This window comes from Alexandromys fortis, unplaced genomic scaffold (assembly GCF_014885135.2).
Source record: "Alexandromys fortis isolate MF-2015 unplaced genomic scaffold, M_Fortis_MF-2015_v1.1 scaffold_34, whole genome shotgun sequence".
Classification (NCBI taxonomy): domain Eukaryota; kingdom Metazoa; phylum Chordata; class Mammalia; order Rodentia; family Cricetidae; genus Alexandromys; species Alexandromys fortis.
The window spans coordinates 7,622,758-7,638,093 of NW_026067933.1; the positions used below are offsets into that span (position 1 = coordinate 7,622,758).

General features: G+C 38.8%; 1 protein-coding gene across 3 annotated transcripts in view; it reads left to right on the plus strand.

The window, feature by feature from the left end:
- Window positions 1-1,633, plus strand: part of Cttnbp2 (cortactin binding protein 2) — a 157,687-nt gene extending 156,054 nt beyond the window's left edge. For all 3 annotated transcript variants that reach the window (XM_050145890.1, XM_050145891.1, XM_050145892.1), the window contains one exon: window positions 512-1,633. In XM_050145890.1, coding sequence (XP_050001847.1) covers window positions 512-757 — 246 coding nt within the window. In that variant the 3' untranslated portion in view covers window positions 758-1,633. The remainder of the gene's footprint in view (window positions 1-511) is intronic.
- Window positions 1,634-15,336: the final 13,703 nt, after the last annotated feature.

A 15,336-nucleotide genomic window follows, 5' to 3' on the forward strand; every position in this document is an offset into this window, starting at 1 on the left:
CTCGAAAAACCAAAAAAAAAAAAAAAAAAAAAAAAAAAACAAAAAACAAAAAAAAAACACCTAGGAATTCAGTCATATTACAAACCCAATGAACTGATTACGTCAGGATGTTTGTGATCCAGGGACACTCAGTGACTGGCTCCACCAGCTGGGAATCAAGCCTTCAGTACGTGAGTCTTTAGAGGGGAAAATATAATAAGACAGACTGTGACAATTGAGCTTGTCCAGTTTGACGTTCTGGGGCCTAAAGTCCTAAGCAATTCCTATTGATGGGGCTACTTAGATTCTTTATCGCATGTTCGTGAGGGCTGCATTTATTTAAGAGTGCGGCAGTGCTAGGTAGCAAGTCTCGGTGAAAATCAAGTAGAAAGTCTACACTAGTCAGTTGGCAGCTTCTCCCCACACAGGGAGAAACTCCTGCAAGTTTGCATAGACACAGAGGGGAGAGAAGGGAGTCTGGCAACTCAAGTGGGCAAGGCTAATAAACCTGCCGGTTTCTCCTCTCTTGTAGGAAGCCAGTCCTCCCAGCAGCCATCAAACCACTGAATGCAGCAACAGTAAAACAAAGACTGAGTTGGGTGTCTCAAGAGTCAAATCTTTTCTTCCTGTTCCTCGAAGTAAAGCCGCCCTGTGTTCCCAGAACACCAAGAGAAGCAGCAGCAGCAGTAATACAAGGCAACTAGAAATCAATAATAACTCCAAAGAAGAGAATTGGAACCTAGACAAACACGAGCAAGTAGAAAAACCTAACAAATAGGCCTGCCTACAACAACATGATCACCTTAATTTCTTTTGTATATTTCATGCAGAAACCAAGGACAAGAAAATGTAAATACCTTCCAACGAATAAAAACATTTTCCTATTATATAAAGGATGAGTGCGGGACCACTATTCAAATTTTTTGTAAAGAATGTATTTATAAACCTAACATTTTTCTGTTAATTCTGCAGGACTAAACTTCAGTCCCATGAAGTTAGGGCAACTCTCCAAGTAGTTTTATAATAGAAATATTGCGTTAGTTTTAATCAAGATGTTCAGGGGTATTAAAACAGAAATGTCTGTGTACTGTATTATATTGCTCTCTGTACATATGTATATATGTGTATATTTAATAGAAGTTGCACACCCATGTACAAGGTTGGATTGGATAAAAATGTACCGGTTTGGAGATGGTAATTTTATGTTCACCTGATGGGGATTGACTCAAATGGGGCAGTAACAAAACATTTCTAAACAGTTATTTTCCATTAAAAGCCATATGAAGTATTTTGCCTGTTAAAATTCTAGTTTTACATTTTGGATCTTTTAGTGATGACATTGCCATCTGGTTGCATCATGTAGATATATTTATGCTTCTGAGTTTGCATTATGACTTGTAAAATATGAAATTATAATGCAATAAAGGTGTTATCTTTCTTACAAAACTTTTGTACCGAAGTGGATATAGAAGTTATCTGCATAAAGATGTCAAAAATCAGTTTGGAGTTAACTTCTTCTATATACTTCTGATAGCACACTGATAAAGAAAAATCTAATATTTTCTAGAAGTATGTCTTCTAAAGTTAATGGTGAAATTACTTATCCAGTTCACAGTTAAGATACTTTGACACCAAATAAAATTTTGAATTAGTGAAATCATTTTGCTGTATTTTCCTATCTGTTGCTCCACTTGGTTGCTTATTTATTCCAGGTTTGTGCTCCACCTAGGACTATTCACAAACTTATCCTGCATCCTGCCGTTTCACTTGCTATCCACATACTAGCGTACCTTTACAATATAATATTAGATATTTGGCTGGAATAAAAGCAAACAGAGAAATCCAACTATCAAAAAAGTACAATTTTCAAACAGCATCACTTACTCATCTAAGGGTATTTAAAGCCCTCTGAGAGGTCAGGGTGGGTATTTACATTAAACACACATACATAGATACTGTTTTAAACTTTACAAAAATAGCTACAGATGATGGGGACAATGTTGTGACAGTAGTATCATGTTGGATGAAGTGAAAATTTCTAACTTCATTAGAAATTAATTAGAGTTCCACAAGTGTCAGTGTTCTTTTGGGGTTTTCTCTCTCTCATGCAGTCTTAATATACAGTGCCAATTTCACATACATAAAAATATGCAGTGGTCTGAGAGAACCGGAGCAAAGGTCAAAGAGCTAGAGGAAGGAGACCAGGAAGTGGACCTAGACTTGAACACAATAATTATGTTGAATTAGACTTAAATTCTGCATGTCAGGTAGTATTTGATACTCACACGTATTTTCATTAAAAGGTATTAATCTTGGGAGTAAGACAACATCATCAAAGGCAAAAGCTGAGAAAACAGAATCACATTTGAGAAACACTGAGGCGACCTGGAGTAAGTGATACATGCTGTTTTGTTTTTGTCAAATTCATTGTGTGCTTTTTATAATTGGAGGGCTGGCAGCAAATTTAGATCAAGGGCTTTCCAAGTACAAGTAGAAACCTACTGATAGGTCATGATATTTAAAAATCATAACTCATTAAAAAAACAACACGACAGAATTGAAAATGTCAAGGTCATCATAATAAAAGAACTGTGAAGAATGTCTCCAGTTATGTGGATTATGAATGCATATCCATGTAAATTGAATTATAACTGTGGGTCATGGTTCTGAATTTTTAAATGTCAATAGGATATAGTAGGACACAGTGAAACCTACATTGAAGGTAGAGTCTGTGATAAGCTAGATAAGGTCATAATGAAAATTGACCTTATGGCTGACTTAAGCACTGCTGTTCATTAAAAGCTTCTGTGGTGGGCAATAGGTTATGTCACCTATAGCAAAACGAGGATCCCAATCCCCATAAAGACTGTGTATGAAGATTACATCAGAGTGGAGTAAAGCATCTTCTGTGGCCTTATTCATAAAATAAGTATTGAGTCAATATCTATGAGCTGAGCTGGATTTGGTAACGGATGTGTACATAATTTCAGCACATTGGAGGCTAAAACATCACTATGAGTTTGAGGGAAGCTTGGGCTAGGGAGTGATGATCTTAATTTTTTAAAAAAAAACTGTGGCATTGTGTGTATGTGTAAAAGCAAACAATATGAAGGAAATAGAAGGACGTATATTGAAATTATGAAGCTCATGTTCAATAATGGACAGGTCATCAAGACAATCAGCAAGAGACTAAGGCTCTTTAAGCCAAATAAACATGCAGAGAATGCTCCACCTAACGTAAAACATTCTCCATGATAGCTAACCGATAAGCAACAAGGCATTGTGGGAGAAAATTTAAAGCATCCCAAATATTTTTGCAACCCAATGACATGAAACTGGAAACCAGTAATAGAAGAAAATTAAAAAGAACAACCCTCAGAAATACATAGTAATTAACATTCTTAAGCAACCAATGGGTTAATGAAACTAAAAGAGAGGTGGGAAAATTATAAAGATCTCATGGTCACTCTACATGAAGAGATATCTCAAGGCCGGGCATGTGGCACCTGCCTCTAACCCCAGAACTTGGGATGATCATTAGTTTGAGGTCATTTGATTGTAAGAAACAAGGAAGAATCCTCAAGCTAACATCTTAAGGGACACTGTAGAAACCAGCAGATCAAGTTTTAACAAACTTAAGTCCAGACTTAGCGGAAGGGTAGGAAGAAGAAAATGCAATGATGACCAGAGCAGGTATTTGAAGAGCAACCTTTATGGCATTCCTGCGTTTTCCTGAACTGTATCAGTTCAAGTTTCCAGTTCAAGTGTCAGTACTGACAGCTACATTTCAAGCCTGACATTCTTAAACATCAGTTCTCTGAGGTAACCAGAAAGCAGTGACTACAAAACACACTTGCAATTTTTCCACTTTTGTTTTAACTTAAAGGCAAGTTTCTCCAGAAGAGGTAAATCCATTTTGTAGTGAGTGTGTAAATAGGGGAATATATTTTACCATACCTTATTACTAGTGAAAGTTGCTAATTTTGATGGTCAGTTTTACACAGTTGGAATGTTTCTGTGCAGTTGATCCCTTAAGGGAAACCAAATTCTGTTGGCTAGCCCTAGTCTTTATTTAATCAATTACTCTTAAGGACAACAATCATCACAGAAAATGCCCCTGTGCTGACTGCTCTTTGGACTGGAGAGGGAGGGGGAGAGGAGTGGGGGGAGGGGGAGAAGGGTGGGAGGAGGGGGAGGGAAATGGGAGGCTGGGAGGAGGCGGAAACTTTTTTAAACAATTTCTCAATAAAAAAAAAATATATTCAAAAAAGCATGCCCCTGTGAAGTCACGCAATCATTTCTGATTTCTATTCCCCTGCAAGGCAAGTTTTTCCTCAAAATAAAAATATCTGACTGGTGCCAACTGCCTGAACTAGTGAATAGATACTCTCTGATAATCTGGTTTTGATTGGGTCAGATAAACATTTGTTATGGACAAAAGATGCTTGCTAAGCACTGAGAAGACATTGTACAGAAGACAGAGAGGGGATCTATACATGGCGTCTCTAACCTGTTTTAAATGATGAGGAACTGTGAGTCCAGACTCTTCACACCAAGCTAACACAGTGACCTCTAACAACTCAGGTTTCTTCTGTGCTAACAGAAGAAAACAATGCATTTTTCCTAGGAATACTCCGACATCGCTCTTCTTCTGCATTCCTAGTGATACGAAGACAATCAAATAGGCAAGGAGAAAAGGTTATTCAGGTTGTTTTTAAAGGTAATCAAGAATTTATTTCCCCCGAGGTAATTCAAATATATACATCTATTCAAAGTGGCTTCAGACTGTATTGTGCAGCCATTGAAGCGCTAGTGTGTCAGGAGCTGAGATCAAAGCATCGGAATACTTCGGGCTCCTCCAATCCGACTTTACAGCCTATTAGGGCAAAGCAGCGAGTAAAGATTATTTCCCAGGTGTGATGGAGCCCAGTAAACGTCATGCAGAGGGAATTGCTTTAAGGTAGGAAGGTCTCCAGAGACCTGGCATTCATTCTGACATCTGGAGAATGCAATAGATCAAGGCACATTTGCGGCCACAAAAGTTGCGGTGTCAACTGTTGTTCATATGCAAAGACCAATGAGTTTACATTCAATTTTAAGGCTACTTCCTGGCAAAAGAATAAATCAACAGAGTGAAGACATAACCTGGGGAATGGAAGGGAATCTTCACGAGCCATACACTTTTTGGTATCCAAAATACATAAGAAACTCAATCGAAAGAAACTAAATAACTGGATTTAAAATGTGGGGAAAGGCACAAATAAGGGTTTTGAAAAAGAAAGTGTCAATGCCACTGCTCTTTAGAGAAACTCAAATTAAACCACAATAAAATATTAACTTACACTGTTCAGAACAGCTGTTATCAAGAAAGCCAAAGATACCAAATGTTGAAGTGAATATGGGGGAAGAAAAGAATTTTTGCGCAGTTAGAGGTACAACACATTGAACACCGTGCTCTTTGGTTTATGATTATGAAAAACCTATGGAAGCTTCATAAATTAAAATTAAAGGGCTTAGCAGATAGCTCACTGGATTCAGACTGTTTTCTGAAAAAGGGAGATCTGAGTTTAAATCCCCAGCGTGAGAAAAGTTGCATATCCCTGTAACCATGCAGTTGGAGAACGGAGCCATACTGCATAAGTTTGTTGCCCCTGCCCCAGCTTAGCTGAAATGCCAAGCTTCAGGCTCAGTGAGAGACCCCAAAATAAGATAGTGACTGCGGGAAATGTTCGATATTCTCCTGGCACGCATACAGAATTTGAAAATCCTGATTTCACATTATCCAGAAACGGCACTCCAAGGAGATGACATCCATCTTCTGAAGAGACAGGCTGCTCACTGTAGCTTTTCTAGTGATAGATAAAATCTGAATCAACTTAGGTATCAACTCATAAGTGGATAAAGAAAACATGGTAGCTGGACAGTGGTGGCATGTTGCTTTAATCCCAGCACATGAAAGGCAGAGGCAGGCGGATCTCTGTGAGTTCAAGTCCAGCCTGCTACAAAAGCTAGTTCCAGGACAGGCTCCAAAGCTACAGAGAAACCCTGTCTCAAAAAAAAAAAAAAAAAAAAAAAAAAAAAAAAAAAAAAAAAAAAAAGAAAGAAAAGAAAAGACAACATGGTACAGATATAAAATGGAAGCTGAGGCAGTCTTAAAGAAAAGGAGGTCCTGTCATTGGTGACATGGATAAACCTAGAAGACATTATGTTAAGTGGAAAGAAGCCAGACACAAGAAGATAAAGGCACTGCATGTGCTCTGCGCTATGTGGAATGGAATGTTATCCAAACAAAGGGAGCTCATAAAAGCAGAGAGCAGAGCATATTTGCAAAGCGGCTGGTCAAAGGGCTGAGACATTTCAGTTAGGAAGAATTAGAACAGGAGACTTTTTGTCTAACATGAGGTGAGTAGGTAGTAATAAAGAATTCTATTATTAAAAATATCACCAAATCTTGGACTTAAAGTAGTCCTAGCCACAGTCCAAGTCAAACTGCTTTCTTAAAATCAAGAGAAAGGAAGATAGAGACCGACAACTTTCCGGACACACAATGTTTCTCTGAGCAAGAGCATCTCATGACTCTCTGAATGGGTGACAGCAGGCACTCAAGTCCCTCTGATGCAAAACTGAATTTGTTTTCTGACCTGATCATCCCCTCATTTCTGTACTTTACCTGGGGGGTCTCTATTTTTTTATTATTATTTACACAGAAAACAGACTAACTTCATTGAATTCTTAGGTCTCTGAGGCAGGGGCTAAAACAATCTTTTCTTCACAACAACTGTTAAGGTGCTTACGAGCAAGTACATTACTATTCCAGCTAAACACTTTTTCCGTGAAAGCAGTGTGCATTGGTCAAGCCAGTTCACTGTTGAGCTCTTTCTGACAATTTATCTGGGACTGACCTTGTAAGTAAGGAAATAGGATCAAGCATCACACCGCGCAGCTGTGTGGTGTAACTTGAGAAGTGAGATGTTCCTGCCCCAGTGTCTTACTCTTCCTTATTTCTGAATAATCTTAGTAAAATGTGATACATTGTGGTATTTTGTGATACAGTAAATAGAGCGTAGCAACTGGTGTAACAAAACCCCTTGTTTCCCCATTCAGTGATCTGTCATTGATCATGTGACAGACACAGATCATTGATCATGTGACAGACACTTAACCTTCTTGGGCTTTGGTTTTTAATGTGGGATGAAGGTCCCAAATAGCTTTGCTTCTATCTTTCACCAGATACCGCAAACAGCCAACTGTTATTTTTTTTCTTTCTTAAACTATGAGAGGACAGAATCTAAATGCTTGCATTAATTTAAAAGGAAAAGAGCATATATGGTCCAGGAAACATAACTCTATTCTTTTTTATTTCTAATGTGTGTGTGCTTATCTGAGTTTATGTGTACCACATGCATGTCTGTAGTGCCTACAGAGATCAAAAGAGGGCATCAGATCCCCTGGAACTGGAGTACCACAAGGCTGTGAACAGTCATGTAAGTTATGAGAACCAAAGCCACACATAGGAATTGGAAACCTAAAACCACAATTTTCATTTACCTCAATCCATCCTAGATTCTCTTAGGACTTTGTCCTTTTTCCCTCAGAAGACCTTATAAAATCCGAATAAACCTTTTCATACCTTCTTGGTATATGTGCATATGTTCATCAGTTTTGATATCTGAACTAAACCTTGGGTGAAAATTTCCAGGTTCCTCTGTGAAATTACAGACTATCTTCTTTCCCATCATATGAGACACTAAATATTGATCTATAGTCTCACCGAATCCTGCAAACACATATTAAGTATCTTGGTCTTTAAATTTAATATTTACCCAAAGTACTTGAGCATTACTGTACAAACTAATCTTTCTGCAATGTTCATGACTGGAAGGTCAAGTCAGTCATAGAAATCTTGTGGTTTGTGTTATTTATTTCTGAGTAAGCCTACACCCTGCTCAACCCAAATCAACTAACTTCCCTATTAGAGCTTTGATGGCCAAGATCCATTATCAGCATGTTGCTTCTCATACTTAATTTGACATATATACTTCATCACCTTCTTTAGATCTTTGAGAGAAGGCCTGTGATTATCAGTTTAAATGTCTGCCATCTAATTTTTAACCGAGCTATACCCCTCGTCCAGAATTAGCACATTTATGTATTGTAGAGTCTCAACAGCAGAGTGTTTCTGAAGAGACATTGATAGGTGTATGCTTTGGGAGTCACCACTTACATAGAATTCTACGTGACTGGTATTTACTTTGGTCTGGGTAAAACCCCCCTCCTTCCCAAGGAATCTGTAATTCATATCCAAACTGATAGAAGTTGCCCTCAATTTCAAAGATTCTGCTTTAAATTCCTGCGTGAGTGATTCACCCACATCATAAACAGCGCAAAGTCAAAAGACCAACTTGTGCTGCCAAAATCTTGAATAAAGTATGTGAGCTTGGGTGGGATTTATAAAACAGTTGGAATTCTTGATTTCAGATTGATATGCAAGTCTCCATAATCTGTGAGGCACTCACATATTTGAATTTTCATTGAAAATTTAGAAGACAAAAGGCCCAAATCATGTATCTATACCCAAAGCAGCTCATGTGGTATAAAACCCAGAAAATGCCTGGTTAGTCCATGAGCTAACCCAGCTGCCTGTTAGTGAGGACAGAAAGCAAGTATCTTAGATCCTATGTCTGGGAGTTACTCAGTTCTCATTCAAGTCTGCAGTTCTTAACTCAGGACGAGAGTGTGTCCCCACACACAGCTTTAGTATCAAAGGAGTCAGTTGGTCTAGCTCATTTTTATTGGTCCTTGCTATTTCTAGGAATCCATTGGTTCTCTGACGGTTTCAAAGATTAATATAAGAATGAAGAAAGTGTAAGAAACATCTTGATATATAGCATGGCATTTCTGGAAAATAAGAAAAGCTAAAACTTTAAACCCTTTAAACATCTGTGTACAGCTGGGATAGTTCAAAGATGAATAGAAAGCTTGCCTGTATTTGGCCGTTAATATTCACTATCAGACAGTATGCAACTTTACAGACTTCAGCGAGGATTATTTTTGCTGGAGAACACAGTTCTTGTTGATGAAAGGTATACGAATTGCAATAAAGAAAGCAATGCTTTCCTGAATATAAAACATTCACATGTAGCCAGGCCAGGCAGAGTCAAAGATAAACAATTCTAGAATAAAATTTCAATTCAGTTTGAGGCATCTTCTCCATTGCTGATATCAAATGGATAACTGGTAGACCTGAAGCATCTTGTCAGCTGGAGGGAAAGCCTGCCTTAAATGGAGTTGCACAAAGAAAGGCAAATAGATAAGAAGACATAACCTTACTGACCGATTGGGAGAGGATGTCACCATTATTAATTTTAGAACTGAGCTAGAACCATACCAAAGACACCATGAGCTCATCACATGAGCTAGACTATTCTCCTTGCTTTAATTTGGTCAGTCTTTTGGTTCTCATAATAGAAGTAACAAGAAAACAACCCTACCACCTTATAGCATGTTTGACATAGATTTGTAAGAAGGAAAGACTCTCTTAAGCCCAGAGAGATACCTTCACCATACTATAGGTTGGATCTACTTTCCTTCTCAGTGGTATGCTTCAGGATGCTATGATGCTTTGGACAGTTTGTTCTGCCTAAGTTGTGTTCGATTATAGCTATTTTCCTCCTACTGAAAGCAGAAGACAAAAACTTATGTCTGTTTCTTCACACCATGGAATTGGGAAGGGGAAAATTTAAGTTAGAAAAAAAAATTTAAACTTAAAAAGAAAAAAGCTTCCCACTGAATATAAAACTCTCTAATACATCGTATACAGGTAGCGACAGAAGTATATTGGCTGTTTCTTAAGTCCTGAGGACATGGAATATGAATTTGAGCATTAAGACGTATGAAGTTTTCTTTTGAAGTGATAAAAATAGACAAATATTATGTTTTCTTTCACTGTAGAATTCAGAAAGAATATTTATGTATATAGATAAATTAAGTGTATATATGATACAAAAATTGAAGTGGGGATTATGTGGAGATAGGAAGAGGATCAACATGAGGGTAGAATAGAAATGAGAAGGGTAACAGGGTGAATATAAACAAAGTATAATTATATACATATATAAAATGCCATAATAAAACCCAGTATTTTGTTTGAAATTAAAACAATTTAATAAAAGATACTCTCAAGTTCACAGGGGATATGGCTGAATTAACATAATTATACTTTAAAAAAACTATGAGCTATTTCAATAAATTTCTTTTAAAAAGAGAACAAAACCCACTAACAAAAAATGGCAACCTTGTTACTTATTGTCTTCTAAATAAACCACTAGTAAATATTTTATTCTGATCTTGTGATGATATGATATGTCCCATAGAAAACAGGGTTTACAATCTTACCTTTAACAAAGGTATTTACATTTTGACTACTGATCATCATGAAAAGATGTTTTTCGCTTCTTTGTTAGCATTTCATCACCAAATATCCATCTACTTCTGGGTATCGACAAAGATAGGCAGCTGGCCATGATGGCAGAGCCACAGCAGTTTTGATGCGAGTATAACTTCTAATTCATTCAGCGTTTGCTCTTTGGGTTAGAAGACACAGCTTGAGTCTAGACGAGGTGCACCCGGGCCAGGTTGAACTCTTTAGGAGTAGAACTGGCCCCAGTGCATCAAGCCTTGAAGAGGAGTGTCCTATCTCTCTAGCATGTTGCTGTGGCTACTGTATCCTCGTTCATCCTTTTAGAAAAGAGTCAGAACAAGCAAAGTGTCTAGCTATGTTTGATTCATGATGAATTCTGTTGACAGGTTCCTAACTCTGGGCACTGGACTATTTATTTAATTATAAAAGTTTCCCCAGAAATGAAGGTAAAGGGGGGGATAAAGTTACCCAAGAACTTGCCTCAAGAAAGGTCACAGTTAAATCTGGAGATGAAGCAGCTAGTATGCTTCAGTGAGAGACTGATGAGTTCAAGACACCAGCCAAGGAAGGGGGCCTTCTATGCCTTGTAGGTGAGAAGGAAGCCCACACTTGAAATTGGAACATCAGCCCAATGCCGCAACTGATTCATCAGTCATGAGCAGACCTTTGAGGTGATTGCAATGTGAACCCCCTAAATCGTGGAGGTATTAAATTACTCACATCTAGAATGTTTCTTTGCCAAGGAAGATGGAAACCATTTGGCTCCGTGTATTCACCTGGCACTTACCTAATGGTTTTAAGCATTGTTTGGAAAATATTTTGGAAAGGACTTCCAAACCTGCGTCCTAGAGCATTATTGGATAAAAAGTATAATTGCTTGATGAAGCAGGCTTCTGAATTGCCACTGCCTACAGATTCAATGGCCAGAGACTGGGAATTTTCCACTTAAAACCTGAAAGCCTTAACTCTAAAGGAAGTTCCCTCTCCAGCCCTTAAGGGGAAAAAAAAACTGAAGTGCAAAGTACATGCTTGGAGTTTGGCTTCAAGAAAAAGGACAGAGTTTTCCCCTGAGTATTCTCACCAAGAAATTTCCAGAACGTCAGAAAAAGAAAACACCTCCCTCAGCGCCCCCATGCCCTTGTACGTCTCCCTTCGTAACAGAAATGTCCCTGTCCAGCGCTAACACACCATGTGCTATTTTTCAAGTGACAACTTTCTAGCCTGCTGCCTAAGGATAGATACATCTTCATAATCCTAAAGATAAATATCATTACTCCAAAAAAAAAAAACACACACACACACTAAAGTAAGTCTGCTCCATTCTGTTCGCTTTGAGAAGGTTTCCTAAAAGATGGAATCTTTTGCTCTAATAGAGTGCCTAACAGACATGATGGTAGAACCTCAAGCAAGAATTGATGTTTCTGTCCCCCACGATTTGCTTCTAGAGTCCAGACAGGATGGAAAATCACTAACTATGAAACATCTAAGTACTAGCTGAGTGAAACATATCATAAAATCCCCCTAGGGGAACTTAATACTGGTGGATAAGAGTCCTGTGAATTCGTTTTCATTTCCATGTTTACTGATCTCTTTAACAGAACATTGAGATCCTGAAGTTAATCAATAGACCATGGAAGGTTTACATGCCTTATCCAGACTGAAGTTCACTATTTAACACCGCTAATGGCAATAACAGTACCAGGAACAGTTACAGAATGGACTATGTAGAAACTATCTAAATAGCTTACACCTTCTTGGACTAATCACATTATACAATATTGTATAATTTTATATATGCCTATTATATAATGAACACAGTTATCACAGCAACAAATCAGAGAAAATGCTCATTGTGTAAACATGAAGATCTGAGTTCAAATCTCCTGAACTCATAAAACAAAATTAAAAATCAAAAAACAAAACAAAACAAAAAAAAACAGAGCATGTCCCCATAGGTCTGTTATTACAGTACAGGAGGTACAGACACAGATAGGTCTCTGCAACTTCCTGCCCAGCCAGTTTAGTCAATTGGTAACTTCTAGATCCAGATAAGCAACATTGTCTCCAACGACAAAATAGAGGGCTAAAGAAATGGCTCTATGGTTAAGAAACCTTGCTGCTCTTGCAGAGGATCGGAGTTTGGTTCCAAACACTCACAATGGACAATTTACAACTACATATTACTCTAGATCCAGGTTTCGGATGACTTCTGGCCTCACAAAAATCTGCATGCATGTGGTGCATATAAGGAGAAGCAGGCACGTGTACGTGTGTGCGTGTGTGTGTGTTATTATGGAAATTATTCTGGAAACCAGTAATAGAAAACATCTGACATGAACCTCTGGCCTCTACATAAACATGCAACTGTACACTGCACACTACACACACACACACACACACACACACACACACTGTAAATCACTTTTATTTTATGAGATAAAGCACTGATTATGCAAGTTGCCTTTTATTTCCCAGGATTTTTTTTACCTGTTATTGGAATGATAGAATATAAACTAATTACAGATTACTGAGAGGCAAAAGTTATCATTCAAATAACTTCTTGGAAACCAATACAGGCATTAAAGTGAAGAATCAGTACTCAGGGTTGATTGCCTACTGGTGAAAGAGGATATATAGTATATACATGCATACATATGTGTGTGTATCTATATGTAATATAGATATATAATCTAGCAGAGCTCTGTCCCTTTCCAAACCAGGACCCTGACTGAGTACCTAAGACCACCACCATATACTAACACTACTATGTACAAGCAAGTATAAATTCCTACCCAAGATTACAACCCTGTAAGGCTATCACAGTCTATCAGAAGGAAATTATTCACTGCAATAGGTATTATACACGTGTGTTAACTTTAGCCATGTACCGAAAGAACGAACACCATAGTATTGCTTATAGTTCAGCAGAGAGATTCCTGGAAGTGTTTCATATGCACATTGCGATTTAATCAGCTGTGTTTATAATCAAGCATGCAGCAAAGCAGATTCAAAAAGCAAATGAGGAGCTCATTAACAGTCTAGGGAGGAGGTGTTCACCATCCAGCTCAGAAGAAGACCCTAAATAGGGAAAACAAAGAGGAAAAAGAATCAACATTGCCCCCCAAACTCTATTATACAGTGAAGGTAAGAGACCTGTCTCAGCCGCCCCCTCTCTGTGAGGCAGTCACCTTATGGCTATCTCCTGTCCTCCATCTACTCGGGTACTCTATACTTTCTTTGAGGTCCTCTACACTTCTCTGATACGCTGATCACAGTTTCTCTTACAGCATAGGTATGGCCTCAGGAACTCATCCTCCTGACTATTTTATACATCCCCAATAAATGTGTTTCTGTATGTGTGTTTACTTAAAAGAGAGACAATTCATTAAAGTTTTCACAATTATAAAACTGGGGCAGCCTTGGAACCAAAAGTAGTGGAAATTGTAAGGCGTTGCTTATAAAATGCATCTTCTTTATTCTTAATATGTCCATTGGGAGGACAGTCATACCCATATGGTCCTCTGGCCACTACCTATCGGGGTCCATCACAGCTTCCATTTTCAAGGACACCTCCTGCAACACAAAGTCATTTCTTCTGCCTCTGCTGTTCCAAGCTTTCAGCACTCAAGTCCTTCCTTGGTCTGTTTTATGTTGTTGTTGCTGTTTTCTCTCATTCTACCCACACTAACCCAGAGTACTTCTCACTTCCAAAATAAACTCAGCCATACTCTAGACACACATATTTTCCTTTCTGTTCTTCCTTGATGGCAAAATGCAGTTACATCAGCATTTTCGGGAAAAGTGCCCCTCAGTTTCCTGATGTGACCAGCATGGTTGATGACTCCCATTGCTCCCTTCTGAGTCAGGGTTGATTCGCAACTTCCTGTTAGCAGCCAATGACTAAGAATAGATTGTGACATTGCAAGGACTGTAAGGCATGAGACATTTTTAACCAGACTTTGGCACTCCATAGGCCTGCCCCGAAGCTTCTGTAGAGCTACATTAAACCTCAGAAGATAACGTACCCAGCCCTCCTTAATCCCAGACTCCTTTGCAGGTTTCTATCTTCCACTGAGACCTGAAGGATCCAGCACCACCACAACCGTCTCTCGTTAAGCCTCCTCGTCCTTCACAAATGTTCTTCCCCAGGAGATCTCTAGCACATCTCGTCAGGCTTGATGGCACCAACTAATAATCCCTTGGTGAGGATAAAGCTGAGGGATCAAGAGTTCAAGGTCAGGCTGGGTTACACCAGCAAGCTCCAGTCCACTGTCAACTGTACGTAAATATCTTGTTTCTAAAACAGAGAGAAAACGTTGCAACCACACAACACCTCATCATCAAAGATCTGACTTTCCCTTCCATCTGTTTAGCGGCTGTAGAACTTGCCCCTTCACCTCCCGCCACTTTGATTCTCGCCGTTAAGCCCCCCTGTATGCTATAAAGTCTCTGTCAAAGAAAAAAAAACTTAAAAGGATCCCAACCTTCTAAGAAAGGGCGTTTCTTTCCACATCACTTCATATAACCTTTCTTTCCTCTCCTCTGTTCCTTAATTAATAAAGTGGACTCTGGGTACACTATTAACAAATAAAGTGCATGAACGTGTTCCATACACCTTCAACTTTAAACTGGAAGGCCATCTAGTCCGTCTTCCACCTCTGGGCAGTGTGGAAATATTATCTTTATCTCAGATTTAGGGACACACAGCTTCCACCCGGAGTGGTTAACTTATAGCTGCTGAACAACTCTGTTTTGAAGAGAAACCAGGACTGCTTTATATTTGTGCCACTGCCCGCTGCTACCCGGGGAGCGAAGAAGGGAGCACATGTCTTACGAAGAAGGCTGTCCTGCAACCATGGGACGCAGACCATGTAGGGAACGCCTCACGCCACGTGGCTCTCAAATGTCTCGTGACAGCCCAGCATCTGTATAAACAC